Source organism: Epinephelus fuscoguttatus, linkage group LG2 (genome assembly GCF_011397635.1).
Source record: "Epinephelus fuscoguttatus linkage group LG2, E.fuscoguttatus.final_Chr_v1".
NCBI classification, from domain to species: Eukaryota; Metazoa; Chordata; class Actinopteri; order Perciformes; family Serranidae; genus Epinephelus; species Epinephelus fuscoguttatus.
Genome location: NC_064753.1, coordinates 24,770,166 through 24,789,067, shown reverse-complemented (window position 1 = coordinate 24,789,067; position 18,902 = coordinate 24,770,166). Strand labels below are relative to the sequence as shown.

Here is an 18,902-nt window from a genome sequence, read left to right as displayed (position 1 = left end):
TTACTTTGTGCGTAAAACCAGCGTTTAGCGGTGGCGCAGCATGAGAGCGCGTGCTTTGTAGCCTCTGACTCATTTAATCGGAAGAAGTAGTACCATCTGAGCCTCCAGCTGCTGCTCCAAAACGCACCTGATTAACGCGCTTGCACAACCAGATAATGCATGAGTCATGTAGACTAATTAACTGAAATATGACGGATAGTCACTAATCTCAGGAAACATCATCAGATCTAATTCATATTAAGTTTAACTCCGGAGTCCGAGGTTGGGGCAAAAAATTCAAATAAAAATACGGTGTTCAAGCCTCGCCGAAGCCTCAGCTGGTGGGATATTCAAAGCTACTTAATGACTCTTTGAAATTTGGAAGTGTCCTGTATCCGTCTCATGGAGGAATGCCCTCAATCAGTCAGTGTCATGATGCAAGCCCGTTTTACATTTTCATATTAATTTATCCAAACAACTCCAGTCAGAAATGTGTGCGTCTGAGTCAGCATCAGCATTCTTAAGGAGCAGATTGGACTGTGAGTGCGTCAAGGGAGCGTGGCAGCAGAATTTAAGAGGTATCTGTGCCAATTTCGTTCATGTTACAGTGGTGACAACTTATATCACCATGCGTAAAGTTAAAACACAGCCTTGTCTCGCTCCTCTACATGACAGCGAGCACAAATCTTCAATTTACAGACAGTATTAACGTGCCGTGTGACTGGATGAAGCGTCTCCAACAGGTCTGGACGTGCCACTCGGCATCATGTAATTGGTTGATTATGACGGTTAGTCGAATGGCCTTTTTAATTTCATACATACTGCTACAACATCATCTGATCAAATATTATTTTAAGCTATTATTTGTATGTTCTAGTGCAGTGAAACACATTAAAATATGCTCATCAGCTGCAGTAATGGAGACTGTGCCCATGTTCCCTTACTCAGTGACCCAAAAAGACTCTACATTTCTGCATTTCTAATAAGAGTCTGGGTTTGAATTTTTTAGAGATATTGAAGATGCATGAACATATTGTGAATAAATTGACAAAACACACCCAAGGCCATTACTGCACACATGATAAAAATAATTACTTTATTCCAAATTATAAAAATCATTCATCTTCCTTGCATTTCAATGTTACAATGTTACATTTTTTACTGTTCAGTGTCGTGAACTATATATATATATATATATATATATATATATATATATATATATATATATTGTGGAGACAAAAACAGAAAAAATGCATGAAAAAAATAGCAGGTTGCCTGCCATTTTTGTTGAATACAGACTCACTCACCTGTTGCATTTTGCTTACACCTGATTGGTGAGTTTACAGTTACCTAAGTGTCTGATAGCTGTGTCTGATTAATGGTTCATAGGTGGGGCATTTGGAAAAACAATGCTTTGAAATGTCAAAGAAGTGCATCATAGTAGATTTCTGTGTCTAATTTAGTTAAGTGTCTCCAGTGTTTTACAAAACAGTGTGTGTAGTGTTTTGTAAGTGTGGCACTGACAATGTGTTTACAGTTGTGCAGATCTGGCCTGAGGTTTTGTTCCTGTAGTCACAAGTTTCACTAACTGTGAATAATTTTTAATTTGAGTGTGTTTTTAGAAGGTCTTTATGAAAAGATAGAGTGGCTTGACAGTTAAACTGATGGACCTTTCACCTGTGTGATTGTCTGTCAGATCACACTTCTGGTTTCATATAGCCTAAACAAAGATAGATTAAAAATGTTTATGGATTTCACCTGTGTGATTGTCTGTCAGATCACACTTCTGGTTTCATATAGCCTAAACAAAGATAGATTAAAAATGTTTATGGATTTCACCTGTGTGATTGTCTGTCAGATCACACTTCTGGTCTATCTCTACATCTTATTTTACAGCGTTCCAGTTCTTGTCATTTACAGCACAAAGAAACTATGGCTCAAAGCAAAACCAGGTCATATTCAAGTTTTTATTTGTAACTGCATAGTTTCATTCTTTTTAAAACGCACATGAATAGAGGGGGGACAAGGAACATCATATTTGTGGCAGGAAGCAGCTAAGTTTATGTCAGACTGATGAACAAAATGATCTAAAACTGCTCAACACCACTATTTAATACAGCTTATCTCATGAAATAACAGCCAGTAGATTCATTCCAAAAGCAGAGGCCAACATTAAGTGATATGTTAGATAAAATTAAAAAAATATATATTGTCAATAATAGGTGTACATGTATTTAAGAAAGCCACGCTTTCTCAGTGGGATAATAAATAAATAAACGATAGGTACAATGCTATTTATATTAGCTTGTTTGCATATATTTAAATAACAGTTTGGAAATAAATATTTGCTGATAAAAAAAATGTTAACGATTTAGTCCATGTACTCCACACTTTTTTACCAAACTTGGAAATAATTTACATAAGCATTTGAAATCAATTTATAGAATGCCAAGTAAATGTAGGAATTCTTCTAAAAATGTTCAGTAAATACATCATATTATTTTTCTTTTAATGTAATTTGTTTATTATTTTTAGTTACTGAATTTATATAAAAAGATATATCGGGGTTGATCCTCCATACTGGGCATGACACAGAATTATTCGCCAGTGGCTAATTGATCAGATAACACCCTGGGTGATTATTAAAGAAAGAGGCTACCTGTTAAACAACGTTAAAGCCAAAGTCAGATATGTTTTGTGCCTTGATGCTTGTCTTAAGAACATGATGGACACTCTCAGTCAGTGCGATCACTCTCTGACAATAACCTACGCCAGTTTGCTCAAACTGGTGATGCTATCATAAAAATGTTCAGCAACCTTCAGAATCAGATATTTGTTGTATGTTCCATGGACTACAGTCATATTGACATAATTTGCAAACATTCTCATTGTTACTGAATTAAATAATAGAATAAATAAATAGATAATTCAAATTAAATTACATTTTATTTCATGAATAAGTAACATGAGGAAACAGACATAAACAGGCCACTTGACTGTAATTAGGCTATTGCTGATTTGCCTGCAGGATGACCGAATAGTGACTGTATTATCTGCACAGAGCAGCATGTTTACTGTAGGGTTGTGACTTTATGTTACCGCACAAAGCAGCTCTGTTTACAGCAGAGAAGAATCTCCACCTCAAGCAGTGATGATTCAGAATTATCCACATGACCAAAAGGCATGTCTCTGCCTTTTGGGGATGAATAGAATTACGATGTGGGCAACTATATACTATATTTACTTTAATTAACCCCTGAACCCAAACACAGACACACAGACACACAGACACACACACACACACACACACACACACACAAAGCCCATATGCAGTAACTTTACCCTGACAACTAACTGAAAAATACTGAAATTAAAAATAGATAAATAAAATTATATCTGCTGCACAGCAATGGGTCAGGTCCAGGGCATTTTTAGGCAATTCTGAGCAACAAGCCGAAGAACTGGAAGACATTTAGGAATTTAGCAACACAATCTGCCTTTTGCATCAGCTGAGGCTTGAACTCACAACCTCTGAGACTAAGAATCAATTTCTAGCTCACTGAGCTAATTAGTCAGTGACAACTCATGTGTAGCTTCACAAATTGACTAAGCCAGACGTGCAGGTTTAGCAGCCATCCATGCATGGAAAAGCAGATTTCAAACCACTGTAAAAAATTCAGTTATCAAAACAAAAATCTGAAAATACACATATTGCATCTAGACAGCATGGAGATGTTGGTAATTTATTTTAACAATGATTGATTTGGTTCATAAGTGAAAAACTGATGTTAAGCTAGTTGAGCTTTGTGCAAAGTGAGAAGCCTCAAATGGTTTCACACTGAAGTATTGACACTGGATCTTTGTGCAAAGTTTGGCTTATTTTCAAGCATGAGAAGGCAGATTTTCTAGCAGAAAAAAGACTTGAAGATGCTGCACAGCGATCAGTCACGCTCAGGCAATTTTAAGCAATAACCTGGAGCACAAGAAGATGTTTACATTACAATGTGGATTTTGCACCAGTTGAGGCTCGAATCCGCAACCTCTGGAACCTAAGACAGTCATCTACTGCTCTGAGCTAATTAGCAACTCAACAGTGGCTTCACAAACTGAGTAAGCCATTCACTGTTGTGTAGGTAAGCAGCCATCTGTGCATGGAAAGGCAGATTTGAAACCACTGTAAAAAAAAAAATCAGTTATAAAAACAAAAATCTGAAAATACACATATTGCATCTAGACAGCATGGAGATGTTGGTCATTTGTTTGTAACAATGACTGATTTGCTCCATAAGTGAAAAACTGATGTTTAAAATTGCAATTTTTACATTGACTCCAGTTGTTCACATTAGAGCAAAATTCAAAATGCTGTCAAAAAATTCAGTTTTTGAGATAAAATTCTGAAATTTGCCACACATCATCTACCATGACTCTAGAATTTTGTCATTTTTTTTAATGAACATTGAAAATTAGTACTGTTTACAGTCAAACATTTTGATGCACTGTAGGCTCAATTTTTGATAAATCAAAAATCTGAGAAACATAGTTTTTGTAGGACAGTCTGAAGATGCTCTGTAGCAAGTTTGGTGTCAATTGAGCAAAAATTGTGGGAGGAGATGGGTTTAAGAAGTTTTACAGTTTTTGAAAAAAAAACAGTGATGAACTTCATAATTTTTTAATAGTTTTAAGTGTACAAAAGTTTCTTCAGTATTGGGAAGGAAGAAGAAGAAGAAGAAGAAGAAGAAGAAAGTTCTGCCCGGACACTATGAAAGGCATCAAGAGTAGTGGCTGTTTTTGCATACTGCAGATTTGGAAAAGGCTGCTGCCATCTTTTTTCAGATGACTTTTACAGATGACACCATCATTGGTTTGTTTGTTTTTGCCTTTTAAAAAAATAATCCTCACTATTTATATGAGATTTTTCTACAGTTGCTTGGCTTTACACTGATCCTGTGTTCACCACATTGATTGATCAGGTTTTGAAGGTTGTTTTTCCACTGCAATGTTGCACAAGTTTCAAGACATATTTTCATTAACAAAACCCTGTGTTATAGGAGAGATGATGAAGCTATTTACAGCACAGGTCAGTCTTGTTGTAGTTCACATAAGCTGTGACTTTGCGCACGCCCTTCAGTGTAACCTACATCTACCAGGCACTGAAAGAGACACAGCATGGCAGACAATATGACAAACTGGTGTAATGTATAGGATTTATGTGAAACATACTGTATTTGCTGTATTGAGCTGATATGTATTGATGTTTTCTATCTTAGAAATGGTTAAGGTCAGGGACATCAGCCTTACTGATGCAACTGAGCAATCAGATTGCACTGTTATTTACTAAGGAGATCCTTTCTTTCTTTCTTTGTTTCTTTCTTTTTCTTTTCTTTCTTTCTGTTTTAATCACATTCTACTATCACATCAAAGAGTCTGAGAATGAGAGGAGCAGAATATGGTTTGTGGTGCTTGAAGTGGCTTAAAATATAGTAATCTACCATAGCAATTTGATCATTCTTGTAATAATACAGTTATCCTTTTTTCCTTTATGTGGTTATGTTTTCATATTGAAGCCAATCAATGCCAAACCAGTTTTGGTCCTGCCTAAGCATGAAAAAGCTTAACCCTTGGACCTAATGCTTCTGTCCCATTTTAAAAAGCCACTTAATTTGCAACACTGAGGGCATTTGTAGAAACCTATATTCAGCACATTTGTTAGACAAACGGCTCAGAAAATCATCTATTCTCTGACAGATTACTGATACAGTAACAACTTCTGAATACCCCTGCAGTATAATGTGAAATTTTCATTTTTGTCATCAGTGCAATCTCTAATTCAATCAGCAGTCATCTGATGTTCTGAGGTCTATAGCTGTAATGCATGTGAAGGAAAGAAAAGCCCACCATGACACACTTTGATGGTGATGCTTTTTCATCTTTATGGAAGTTATCTGGAAGGTACCTAACATTTTATGGGAAGAAAGGAAGGAAAGAGGTCTAACTTCAAATTAAAAGCATCATACATTACTTCAATATGAGACAACGTTGCTTAGTGTGCCACATATGTACAAGACGCAAAATATGGTGTCTTTACTTAACTGTTTGATTAAATACAGACAATTCAACAAAGTTATTCTAACTTTCCTTGTATGAATCACACAAAACTACTGCATGGTAAATATGAAGGGTTTTATTTTGAAAAGACAACCCAGAAATAGACGATTACAACAATGGATGACTTGACGTTTTCTTCGCCTTGTGATGTGATGTTGCTGGTGGCAAAACAACACAGGGAGAACTCTTCATTTTAATCAAAAGCATCGACCATAACATATATTTTACAGCTGTCGAGTCCTTAATGATAAATGAGGTCGACAACGGGGTAAGTCTCTGCCCTGACCGACACGTTAAATTAACCGACATTAGCATCAAAGCAGATGGTTGTTTTGCTTTTAAAGCTAGTTAGCTAGCTGCCGTTAGCTGTCTGTCAACATTTGTACAATGCTGTTAATGTGCTCTTTTGATATTCGTTGCATAGCTGTGAATTATTACATTCAGTATCCTACATGTTTAGTAGCAATACTCGAAATAATATTAGCACTTTATTGGGGAGGACTGTCAACAAAAGCCCTGATTGGTTACAGTCGGTGAGGTGAGGCTTCAAGCTGTGCGTGTAACGTTACTCAGGCTTTGCAGTGCTTTCTTGTTTGACCCATGTACTGAGTTCAGTGTATAACATAAAGGAATTATACATAGTGAATTACATGGCTGTATTTTTACCATCATTTATAAATGACTTCCTGCTACACTGCTTCACACCCTGCTAAGTGACAGTGTTGTTATTGTCTGTGTAAATAGAGCACATGGATTTTAATAGCAGTGCTGTGGTTTTGTTTTTTTATGACATTTTTAATTGATCCTCTAGCATACTATATTTTATATGTTATACAACACAGCCTTTTGTGAACAAGAAGCAGGGAAACAGGAACAGGAAAAAGTTGAAGGAGATGTATTTAATTGTATTTTGAGGTTTCTGATGTCTGTCATGTGGTTTTAATAGCACATTAAGAAAGCAGTCCATGTTTTTAAAAGAGATGTGGACCAGTTTCTTGCTGACACATCAATCCATCAGTTCAATTTGAGCATTCGTGGCAAAAAAAAAAAAAGAAATCAATTCATATGCTCCACTCAGCCTGTAAAAACGTGTATACTGTATGCTCTTCTGTGGCTCTGATGTGGCTTTGTAAAGTCTGGGGTTACCCTGATGATGACAGCCATGGTCGAGCTTCCTGTGAGACTCTAATGTGGTCTTGAGTTTCTAATCTCTTCTTTAGATGTAGCCGATGAAATGGAGTATGATGAGAGACTTGCACTTTTCCGCCAAACGCGCCTCAATCCCTTCGATCGTCGAGAGGAAGAAGATGGCCCGCAAGGAGGCAAGACGCCCCCACTGCACGGTAAAGCTCCTCACAGGCTAACCATTACACAGCTGTGTCAGAGTATGACCTCACATTAAGGTCACTTTCACACCTGTGGCTCAGTTCAGGGGCAATAATATTTGCTTTAGGCTCAAGTCTATTTGATGTACACTCTAACTTATTTTTGTTGAACCAAGAGACGTAAACCTGATATCACACATTGGACAGTTTTGGTGATTGTCGCCCAGCATTGCCAATGCTACTCTGATCTACGTGGAAAAATAAAAACAACATTTACTCTGGTGACTGACAGCAGCTAATACTGCACTCCACTGCAACTTATGGGTTGATTTATTCGCTTAGGTGATCACAAAGACCTCATGAAGAGCACATTATTAGTTAAGACTGCAGCTGGACTTTATATGTCATACGCTACATTTCACTGTAGGGAGCTGCCAATATACATGGATTAGGACTCAAGCACAAGACAACTCTGATTTCACTCCTGTGTCACTTCCTGATGCACTAGGGACAATCCCAGAAATCATGTGCTTACATGAAAAGGTGTGGCCTTTAAAATTATCAGGTTAAGAAATGAATGCCTTCCAACTCTTATCTTGATGACGCAAATTTATACTTAGGCCAGAAATTGTGTCTGTCTTTTTTTGTTTTGGCAGGACATCCAGCCGTCATTTGAATGGTTGTTTTCTTCTGAAAAGATGTCTAGTCTGGTGAACTGTGACAAGCAGCCATTAAACTTTGTTTCTTACTTGCCATTGTTGTGTAAAAACAACAAATGTGCTCTGCCTGTGGCCTGTCTGTGGTGTGTTCTGAGACCATGGTTTCTGCATTTCTAAATGTCACTCACTTGCAAAAGCAAACTTGCTCTCCTTACAGTGCCAAATACAATGAGTCTACTATTTGCTTAGATCGTGTCAGTATGCCTCACTCACTGTATGTAGCAGTGATTCCCTCCTGAGACTGATCTGACAGATTATTTCCCTCAAATATTTACAGATCCAACAGAACAGATCCTAACATATAAAGCATAAGCACACTGGACTTACTCTTAGCTTATGGAAAAGGAAGTTAGATATACAATAGCTGAAGGGGAGGAAACGAAAAGCGTAAGTGTAAGCAGTATTTTAGTAACACTTCCTGTATTTAAGGATTTGGGAGTGAAAGACGTCTTTGTTTGATTACAATCATTTTGACAGACAAGTCTGACACACTGAGCTGATTCCACAAGTGTGATCTGTGTTTCTCTGCTTCATTGTCCTCTCTCTGTCCGGCACTGAGAAGCTGAATTCACCCAACATGTTTTGTTCTGAGGTGTATGCAGGTAACAACAGCCTTTGTCCGCACTTATTTAGTAAGATGGAGAGTGAGTTTGTTAAAATATGTGATAATTGATATAGTGATTTTTGCTTGTTTTTAATGTTTAAAGTCAAAATGTCAGTCATCATTCTGAGTAATTTCAGTAGTCACTAATACCATGTAGGTATGATCAGAGTGTCAGTTTTGCACAGATTTCATTTGGCAGACACACTTTGGTTCAACATGTGCTGTACATTGTGCAATGTTATTGTCTCCTTTTTTCCCTTTTTAATATTGTCACATAGACAAAGACAACCTCAAAAAATGTACATGTAAATTAATTAAAAAAAATTAAGGCTGACAAAAGTTTGTGTTTGGGAATGTGTTACTAGAATTTTTCTTCAGTCTAACACTAGGGCTAAGTTAAAATAAAAAGCTAAATTGAGCCTTTTATTCCACATTCTGCTTAAATTGCACTCATCACTATTTTTTACAGTGGGTAATAAATTCATGGCTCTGCCAACAAACAGCATAGACAATGGTAGTGACGAGCTGCTCATTATAGTGCAGCATTAAGCAGCTCAAGAGTCAGATGTCTTTTTTAGGAGCTGATAAAGACCAAAACATAGCAAAGAGAACAAATTTTAAGACCTCGACTGCCGGATAAAACACGTCTCCAAATGAATACAAATGTTGCTCTGTATCTGCTGGATGTGTAAATAAGTTTGTGAACAGCTTTACAAGGTGATAAGTTCAATGCTGTGTTTCAGCTTGTTCTGCTGTCCCCAAGTGGCCAAAAGCTAAAATGTGTTATTGCAGCTCTAGGCAGCTATTGTGGTCACATACATCAGAAAGCATGAGGTCAGCCCTATTTAATAATCACTCCTTTCATCTCCTAAAAGTATTAATTCTTAATCTTACAGTGAACAATTGCCCATAAAAACACATACAGTCATACCACTGATAGCAGCAGTAGTAGAAAAATGTTAGCACTGTGATTTAATTGATTTGAAAACATACCACGTGAATCTTTCTGTAACAGATGGATTGTAAACATGTAGATGCAAACATGATCACTTCAAAGTTCATTCAGCTAGTTTAGCAGGAGTTTTAATGACACAGTGGGAGTCTCACCTGGTTGTCACCTGATTAGGTTACACATTACCTGAACTGATAAGACAACTACTATAGGTGGGATTCCTTCAGTTGTCCATGTTGAGCTTTTGTTTGTCCCCTGGACTTCCTGAGTGGTGAGTCAGAGTGTAGGAATTGTCTTGAGTAGCGTCCACAGTCATGTGTGCAAAATTAGCATGCATGACTGAGAGAGTCTTACCAGACCGTAGTGTGTGTGTGTGTGTGTGTGTGTGTGTGTGTGTGCTTAGGAGAAGAATAGTGCTTTATGCCACTTTCCCTTCTTTTTAGAAGCAAGGCCTGAGCTGTTCTCTGGATCCAGAACACACAGTTCAGACCGAACCATGGACCTCGGTCTAGCTGAAGACCACTTCTCGAGGCCAATGGTAAGTAAAGCATTATTCCCAAACTGAAAACATAGAGTGCTATAAAGAGCTACCTATTGTATTTACTGCACATGCTTTTGCTATTTCAGGGTTCGTTCGTGGCGTCGGACATCGAACAGCTTAAGCTGGCCATAGAGGAGTGTAAAAAGCTGATCTTGGAGCTGCCGGAACACTCGGAGCGACAGAAGGACACTGTGGTGAAACTAATCCACCTTCGTCTCAAACTACAGGAACTTAAGGTTGGAACTAAAAGTTTATAATTCTGTGTTGAATCTATGCCATCATCTGTAGCTATGTAGAAGTAAATGGAGAAGTAGATAACATGATAGTGTAATAGCTGATGCTAGTTCAGAAGGACTTCACAGCTGTACACAAAATGTTAGCTGATAGAAATGTATTACTTAGCTATGATCTTGCAAGTATGAGTGTTTGGAAAATAAGGGATTTATATAGTAGTTGGCGTGTAGCTGGGAAGTGTTGCTAGTGGGTGGGGATCAGTATCAGCTGAGAAGCTCAAAAGAAATCCTTCGGGGCACATTTTAAGTAAAGGCTTTCTTTTGTTTTCACTGGGTCACTTTTGGCCTTTTAGCCATTGCCCTGTATGACATAAATGAAAACAAGCACTGCAGGCATTCTTGGAGTTCTTGGAGTCTAAGAAGGTGATAAATAGGTTGGTTATAAGCAGCAACTTCCTGCAATAACTCTGCATTTCAAATGGCACAGTTTCTTGTGTTTTTTCTAGTCACAGAAGGCACAGTATTAGCCTGCGTACAATCTAGTGTAGACCACTCAAATAAACAATTTTTTTGTTTTTTTTTGGTTTTTTTTTTAAAGATTATTTTTTTGGGCTTTTGCCTTTAATGAACAGGATGGAGTGAAATGGGGTGAGAGAGAGAGCAGGGGGGTGACATGCAGCAAATGAAGTTGAACCTACGACCGCTGCAGCAAGGCATCGCCTCTGTGCATGGGGCGCCGGCACTATCCACTACGCTACCGACGCCCCGAAGTGGTGTTTTTTGTGTATTTATATTTCTAATGGCCAGGCCCAGCCTGAGCATTTTTGTGGCTTCTTGGCGAAGAGCTGCATGATATGCAAAAAAAAAATCTTACTGCGATTATTTGGACAGATATTGTGATATGAATCGCAATTTAAGTGGGACAGGTAAACCACAGTGTTTCATTTATAATGGTATGTTGTAAAGCAGTTCACCTTTATCAGGAAATTGCAACTCCTGTGAACTGGAAGTTGCATTTGGTCATATTGCAATTTCAATAAAGTTTAGATGAACTGCACAGCCCTACCACAGAGAGATTCTTCTTCAGGAGCACCTTCCCAAACCTTATTGGCTCATTCATTTCATCTTTACAAAACCTCTGGTATCATTGAGAAAACTGTCCAGGTGGCATGCTGGTAATGTTTTGGGCTGATTACTGTAAACTTACTAAAGATATTACAGCATTAAAGTAACTTTTTCCTGTTCTGAAATAGGCTGCACTTGTTGAATGATGTCTCACATATTTTGTAGTAATTGTAATTGTCTTTTCAAACCACACATGAACTGTGTTACTGCGATCTTAACGGTTTTGGTAAATTTTGTTTTTCCACTTGTTTCTTAAAAGGACCCCGAGGAAGATGAGCCTAATCTGAGAGTCCTGCTGGAGCACCGCTTCTCCAAGGAAAAGAGCAAGAGTGTGAAACAGACCTGTGACAAATGTAGCACTATTATCTGGGGCCTTATTCAAACTTGGTATACCTGCACAGGTGAGACACAGTGTACAATACATCATTATGATATAGCACAGAATAGCATGTTTTAAGGGCACACAGATCATTCAGAACTCCATGCAAGATTATACAAGCTCCATCCGAATACCCTTTTTTAATCTGTCAAAGCTTCATGCACAGACTTACAATGTGGTGCTTCCTCAAAGATTCATTGCCAGGCTCAGTGTCTCATTTGTTCTCTTGTGCACGCAGTCACTTCAAAATGTGCTGCAGAGATGGGGCAAATAATTTTAACTGACTGATCTCATAATACGATAGCTAGTAGAACAGGAATTCTTATACTGTATGGGGCTATTTGTGAAATTCAGAGTGTATGAGTCGCCTCAACATGGTTCTCATCATGAAGGTGACTGAGCCGGTTAGCTAGCAGCTCATGCTGCTAACTCCATAAACAGCTCGTAACAACAGCAACAGTGCAGACAGAGCTAATGGTGTTAACCAAGATGGGATGGGGGGTTGGGTGCTACACTGCTGTGTTAATGCTCTGAATGTCACATACAGAAACTTAAAATATTTTAGATTTTCATTTCATATTGTAAGGTTTCTATTTTTTAATTTATTTAATGAAAGGTGGAATCAGTGGGAGTGTTTTTGTACAGCTATTTGAATTCATTAACGAGCCATTCCTACCAGACCCATTGGGTAGGGGTGCACGATATTGGATTTTTTGCTGATATCTGATATGCCAATACGTAACAACTTATTAGGCTGATAACCGATACCATTATCCATATATACACTTTTTTCCCACCTAATTTTAGTAATCATTAAGCCTCTTCTGCAGTGGAATTGTGCATCCCTACCATCAGGTATAGTGATAATGCAGTTGCATGCCGTCTGATCACGCCTCTCTTGTTTCAGGTTGCTATTATCGTTGCCATAGTAAGTGTATGAACCTGATTACCAAGCCCTGCGTCAGGTCAAAGGTCAGCCACCAGTCGGAGTACGAGCTCAGCATCTGCCCTGAGATAGGACTAGACCGGCAAGACTACCGCTGTGCAGAATGTCGCACACCTATTTCACTGAGTAAGTACAAACTGACTGTAAATTTATGTTTGGCAATTTGAGGTAGGGAAACAGAGAATCTAAAAGCAATGTGTTGATGAACTGAACTTAAATTCGCTTGATAAGCATGTGCGAACAATGCTGACTAGAAATGACTGAGCTACAAAAAGTGACTGTTAAACTTTTGTTTAAGTACTACATGTTATATCAGAGTGTTTAAAATATATTTTAAGTACATCTTGCTCTCTTTTGTCATAGTTTGACTGTACTGTGTCGTATTTATCTTGCAGGGGGCGTGCCGACTGAAGCCAGACAGTGTGACTACACAGGACAGTATTACTGCAGCACATGCCACTGGAATGACACCGCCATCGTCCCGGCTCGTGTCATTCACAACTGGGAGTTTGACGCACGCAAGGTTCCCTCAATAGCCACAACAAAATACATGCCACATCTAAAAGCATCCGTTCTTCTTTTATAAATCAAACTACTGATCGATTAAAGTATAACTTCAAGTCACACCTTTTCAAACAGGAGATCAGTGTATGATGCAGGTCTTCTCAACATGTATTAAAGTAGCATTTGAGTCATATATTGAAACTGTTGTCAAACTGTTGGTTATCATGTGCTTGTCACTGTTGAAACAGACTCAAATCTGCAATGTACTCTTAGAAAATTTACTGCCAAACATCAGAATTATGCAGAATCTCATTATGGAATCATCAAATAAACTTTAGGAAGCACTCCACCAATTTTACATGTCAAAGCCAATTTACTAGTCATGAGCAGCGCCACACAGTCTGTTAAACAGTGTTATTATGTCTTTTCTCGTACTATAAAGGCAGAAAGAATTACCCAAGTGGGTTCAGCTTGAACATCAGTAACGTCATCTCACATTCATTTTCTAATTGAATTGCCTGCCAGCCAGCATCTGACCCACTTTCAAGTTAAAACTAGGTCAGGAGGAGTGTTATGAATCCAAACAGTGTGTTGATATGAAAGGGGTATTAGTATGTTCATGTGGGCATATTCAGCCAGTCTGCGTTCTGACAGTGTGTCTCTTTCAGGTTTGTCGCTCCTCAATGCGCTACCTGGCCCTGATGCTGGCACGACCTGTGCTGAAGCTGAAAGAAATCAACCCGCTGCTATTCAACTTTGTGGAGGAACTGGTCGAGATCAGGGTGGGTAGCCTCACTTTTTTCAACTTACACCTCAACTTTAACTTCATTGTTCCAGAGGAGAAATTTGTCTTGTAGGCAAGTAAGAAACACAGAACACACAGAGACATGTGGACATGGACTTTGGGAAAAAAAGAAACGTATTAGAATACATGAATATATCAAGTGACAACAGGAACCTTAGAGTCTACTGTTGTAAACCATCATAATCAGACCCCACTGGTTAAATAGGAAACAAATTACTTGTGTCACCATGAGCACTAGCAAAGACGCTGCAAGAATTTGTGAGTTTAAAGACTTTCTTAGCACGCATTCACACTGGTGCTATTTGGTCCGCTTTAAACCAACCCTGGTCCGCTTCCACAGATAGTTCGGTTCATTTGGAGTGGTGTGAACGCTCATGTGAACTTGAACTTTGGTGCAGACCAAACGAGCGAACCCTGGTCTGCTGGAAAACTGGGGGTCTTGGTTCACTTGCAAGTGAACCCTGGTGCGGTTCCCTTACAGTGGGAAATGCAAACTGACTATCCAGTGAACCAAAGAGAGGAAGTGAACCAAAGAGAGGAAGTGGCATAGAGTGCAGTGCATTCTGGGTAGAAAAAAACAAAGCCAACAGCTCAAACCAGGAGAAGCAGAGGTAAAGAAAAAGTTGGAAAATGTCTCGTGGGCAGATGTGGAGTAGTGAGGAGGTGTATGAATGCATAAATTTGGTGTTGCTCCATGTTTTGGGGATTTCCAATTTCGGTCCTGGCCAATCGATGAGCCGGGTTTTCTTCGTCCTCATGCTTTTTTTTTCCTGGTCAGGGGTCGTTTCGGGCAATACTGCCCCCAAACGAGCAGCTGTTTTAACTGCATAACATTGTCCAGCCAGTTTGGTTCGCTTTAAAAAGTGCAGTGTGAAAGTGAACCGAACCAAAAGAAGGTGTGAAATTTTTCGGCATTCCTCGTCGTTTTGTCATCCAACCCATCCTGGCACTTTGTCACTATGTTTTGCATCAGGTGCTATTATGTTGAGACTGCTGGCACATGCAGCGAGATGGGGAAACAACTGCAACTCTGTGTATTTTGTGAGACTGACAGCAATACGTGTGTGTGTGTGTTTTCCTTTACAGAAACTCCGTCAGGATATTCTGTTGATGAAACCCTATTTTATTACTTGTAAGGAGGCCATGGAGGCTCGGCTGTTACTACAGGTCAGCATCTCATTACTAAACTGATTTTGTGCAGTGCAGTTAAAGCGTTATGTAGACTGGTATGATACGAAGGTATGTGACCAATAAGTAATATGTTACAACAGCACCACCATGTGGTGAAAGTGGAGAGTTTGGGCAGTGTCAGCAAATGTTCCTTTTGTAAAACTGAGACAATGCATGTGATATCAGTCTGTACAAATACTGTAACTTTGTCTGTTGCTGGTACAAGTTCAGTATTGACTCAAATATGCTTTATAATCGGTCCTCCTAGTATTTCAGAAATTGGCACGGCCTGCATTGATAATTGTGAAATATTTACAAGACTTTCTAACGGACAATAAAACGCACGTTTTCATGAATTATTTTGTTTTGTATTTGTGTCGCTCCCAGTTACAAGATCGGCAGCACTTTGTGGAGAACGATGACATGTACTCACTACAGGATTTGATTGACATCTACAGTGGCAGACTCAGCTGTTCCCTCACAGAGATTCACACCACTTTTGCTAAGCACATCAAACTAGACTGTGAGGTGAGCTCATACATACAGAACAAAGAACGATACTGATGAGTTCTATTGTTGCCAGTGTGTGAATCACACATCACTTAATCTTGTATTATCCACTATTAGACATAAAGTACTTACTGACTATTGTATTGTTTGCTTAAAGAATAGAAAACATATAACTATCCTGAACCCTGACTTTCTGTCTCATTGTGTGTGTGTGTGTGTGTGTGTGTGTGTGTGTGTGTGTGTGTGTGTAGCGTTGTCAGGCCAAAGGATTTGTGTGTGAGCTGTGTAAGGAAGGAGACATACTGTTCCCTTTTGACAGTCATACCTCGGTCTGCCACGACTGCTCTGCTGTCTTCCACAGGTTAGTCACCACCAACTGGTCAGACTCAACAAATGTGGTAGTTTATGTGATAGGAGTTTAAAATATAGCATTGTGGTAACAGGCTCAAAATATCAAATAGTGCCTTAGCACTACAAAAAAGTGTCAATCCCTACTTTTGAGTGGAGCTCCTCGTAATCCCAAAGACAACTAGTTATTGGGCTAATCTAGTCTGAGATCACAACGTATTAACATACCTTGGAGCTGCTTACAGGGAAATAAGAAAGGCATGAATGAGTTTGTCCAACATACTGTAGATAGCATTACAGTACAACTGCCTGAATGGGACTCCGTAACAGCTTGGTATTTCACCCAGGGGCGGTGTCATACGTCCTCTGTGCAGATGTGCGCTTTCAAGATGAAGATAACAGTGTCTGTAAAGGAGTAGGTAGAAGTAAAACTTCTGTGTCTCTACCCCTTTCTTACAATTCTTTTTTAAACTCGTATTTATTATTTCAACAAATTCCCAAATATATTTACAACTAATACACAACTATCCCTAGTCTATTTACCACCCAATTAAATAAATAAGTAATAAACCCAGGTTATTTGCAGTCCAGGTGCCACCCAGTGTTACAAAATAAATATGCACTCCCCTAACACAACTTTTCCTCATCCTTTTAAAGGTGCACGCAGTTTATCATGTAAAGTATGAACATGCACTCACGGGCTAAGGCGTTCACAGAGCCCGCTGAAGTGTGCACTGCTGCGTCCTGCAAAACCCATCTGGGTGAAATACCAAGTTTTTAGGGAGTCTCTTGCCTGAGCACTGAACTGTTCCTTTGAAAGAAAAAAAACACTACATCACCCAAATGGACATAATTAATATGACCTGTTATTCAACAAATGAATGTGTGTGTTTGTATGTGTCTTTTCAGAGATTGCTACTACGACAACTCCACAACTTGTCCACGTTGTGCCCGAATGACTGAACGCAAGCAGGACGAGGAACCAGATGCGAAAGACGCATGAGTCTGGACGGGACCACCTGATGTTACTGGATGTTGCACTTTGCCTCATGTTGTGCTCTACTCGATCAACATAAGTCTAACAGAAGCTTTTCGTCTTTGTCCCTGGTTTGTTTTGTGCATATGTTTATACTGTAGTGTCTTTATCCTCCGTGCACTACACGATGAAGCAGGGTACTTAGAAACCCATCTGGAAATTAATATATATATATATTTTTATCCAACTTTTTAATTCGTACTGAAACTGGATGTACTGAGCACTGTGTATGTGTGTCTGTGTGAGTGATTTGCATTAGTATGTGCGTCTGCTTGTATAAATGTACAAAAGAAATGCCCTATAGAGAAAAGACACCTCGTCAGCAGGTGATGATGCATGCAGCAGTTGTTGTATATTAACTGTTACGAGCCTCGACTGCATTAACCTATACTGCCAACTTTGCTGAAAACTTAACTCTAAGGTTGCCATATGCGGAAAATGGTTTTGAACTTTAAGGATTACAATACAGCTTCAACTACATCACAAAGTTATATAACCTGGAAATTTGCCTTTCAGCCTCTAGTTGTGTGTTTTATTTAGTTAGCTTACAAGAAGAGAACAATTACAAAATCAAATAGACAGTGCGATTGTTCCATGACTCTTTCTCTTCCTCCTTTTTACACATATTCCATCATGGGTCCTGACACTGTTTGTCTCGCAGGTCCTGTCCCTAAAGCAGCCCATACCCATCCTCCACTTATATTAAATATCTGTAATGATCTGCTCAACATTTCATAAGGTCAAAAGAAAAATATTTCAAGGCTTTAAAGCAATATTTCTTTCCAACAAAAGCCTGCTTTGAGTTTCTTAATTGTTATTTACCCCCTTTGTCAATATGCGAAACCTATACAATCATTACAGCCATAATTTGAAATATTAATACATATACTGGCAATGGATATGCTATAACCATCGCATGCATTTTCCTGTAAGGATCGTTGTTAAACTGCAAAAGAAAAGGATCAAAGATTTAAATGTGCTCTCCTTCTGTTTAAAACTGTGACCTAGTCTTAGACCGTTTAATCTGTGTTTAATCCGGTTCAGTTTAGTGCAGTGTGTAGCAAATATATGTGAATACTCATGTGTGCCTAAAATAGTCAGGTTACATACAGCTGTTATCCAAACGTCTTAATACACTTACCATCATGTTAATGGTTTCAGTCTTAAAGTATGTATAGCACATGTTGTCCAGCAATGACAAAGATGTTAAGTGACACCTTTGGTAATGTGTACATGTTGACCTAAAGTATTTGTTTTAAAATAATGAGTTTTGGCTGTGTTATCTTTCAGCATGATGTACTGTAATTTTTTTTTGTTTTTTTCAAACTAATGGACATACATGGTGTTCGTAAAAGCCATGCCCTGATGTAAAACATGTGGAGTAGTGCATGAATAAAGTCATGAAATGCATTAAAGCTGAGGTGTTGCGTTTAAGTCAAGTTCAACTTTCACATGTTCATGGATGAATTATTATTAATTATAATCTCTGCCTTTTAAAGATGCAATTTTGGAGAAAGATAGTTTATTGTTATGTCTCATTTACAGGTCGTCGAATACCAACAGCCTTTTGTAGGCTGTCGGACCGAACCACCAACCCGAAAATGTTCATGTTTGATAACCT

The 18,902-nt window shown here is 38.6% G+C and overlaps 1 protein-coding gene across 3 annotated transcripts; it reads left to right on the top strand.

Moving 5' to 3' along the window:
• Positions 1-6,193: 6,193 nt before the first annotated feature.
• On the top strand, positions 6,194-18,696 carry def8 (differentially expressed in FDCP 8 homolog). 3 transcript variants are annotated; one of them, XM_049565566.1, is made up of 12 exons: positions 6,194-6,352; positions 7,305-7,427; positions 10,131-10,222; positions 10,312-10,461; positions 11,843-11,984; positions 12,870-13,034; positions 13,304-13,431; positions 14,081-14,194; positions 15,304-15,384; positions 15,775-15,915; positions 16,149-16,258; positions 17,155-18,696. In XM_049565566.1, exons 2-12 carry the CDS (start codon positions 7,319-7,321, stop codon positions 17,246-17,248), a joined length of 1,326 nt encoding a protein of 441 aa, XP_049421523.1. In that variant the 5' UTR covers positions 6,194-6,352; positions 7,305-7,318; the 3' UTR covers positions 17,249-18,696. The 3 variants fall into 3 exon arrangements, with proteins under 3 accessions (XP_049421523.1, XP_049421512.1, XP_049421534.1); XM_049565555.1 differs by having other exon boundaries at positions 10,128-10,222; XM_049565577.1 differs by lacking the exons at positions 6,194-6,352; positions 7,305-7,427 and adding an exon at positions 8,077-8,730 and having other exon boundaries at positions 10,128-10,222.
• Positions 18,697-18,902: the final 206 nt, after the last annotated feature.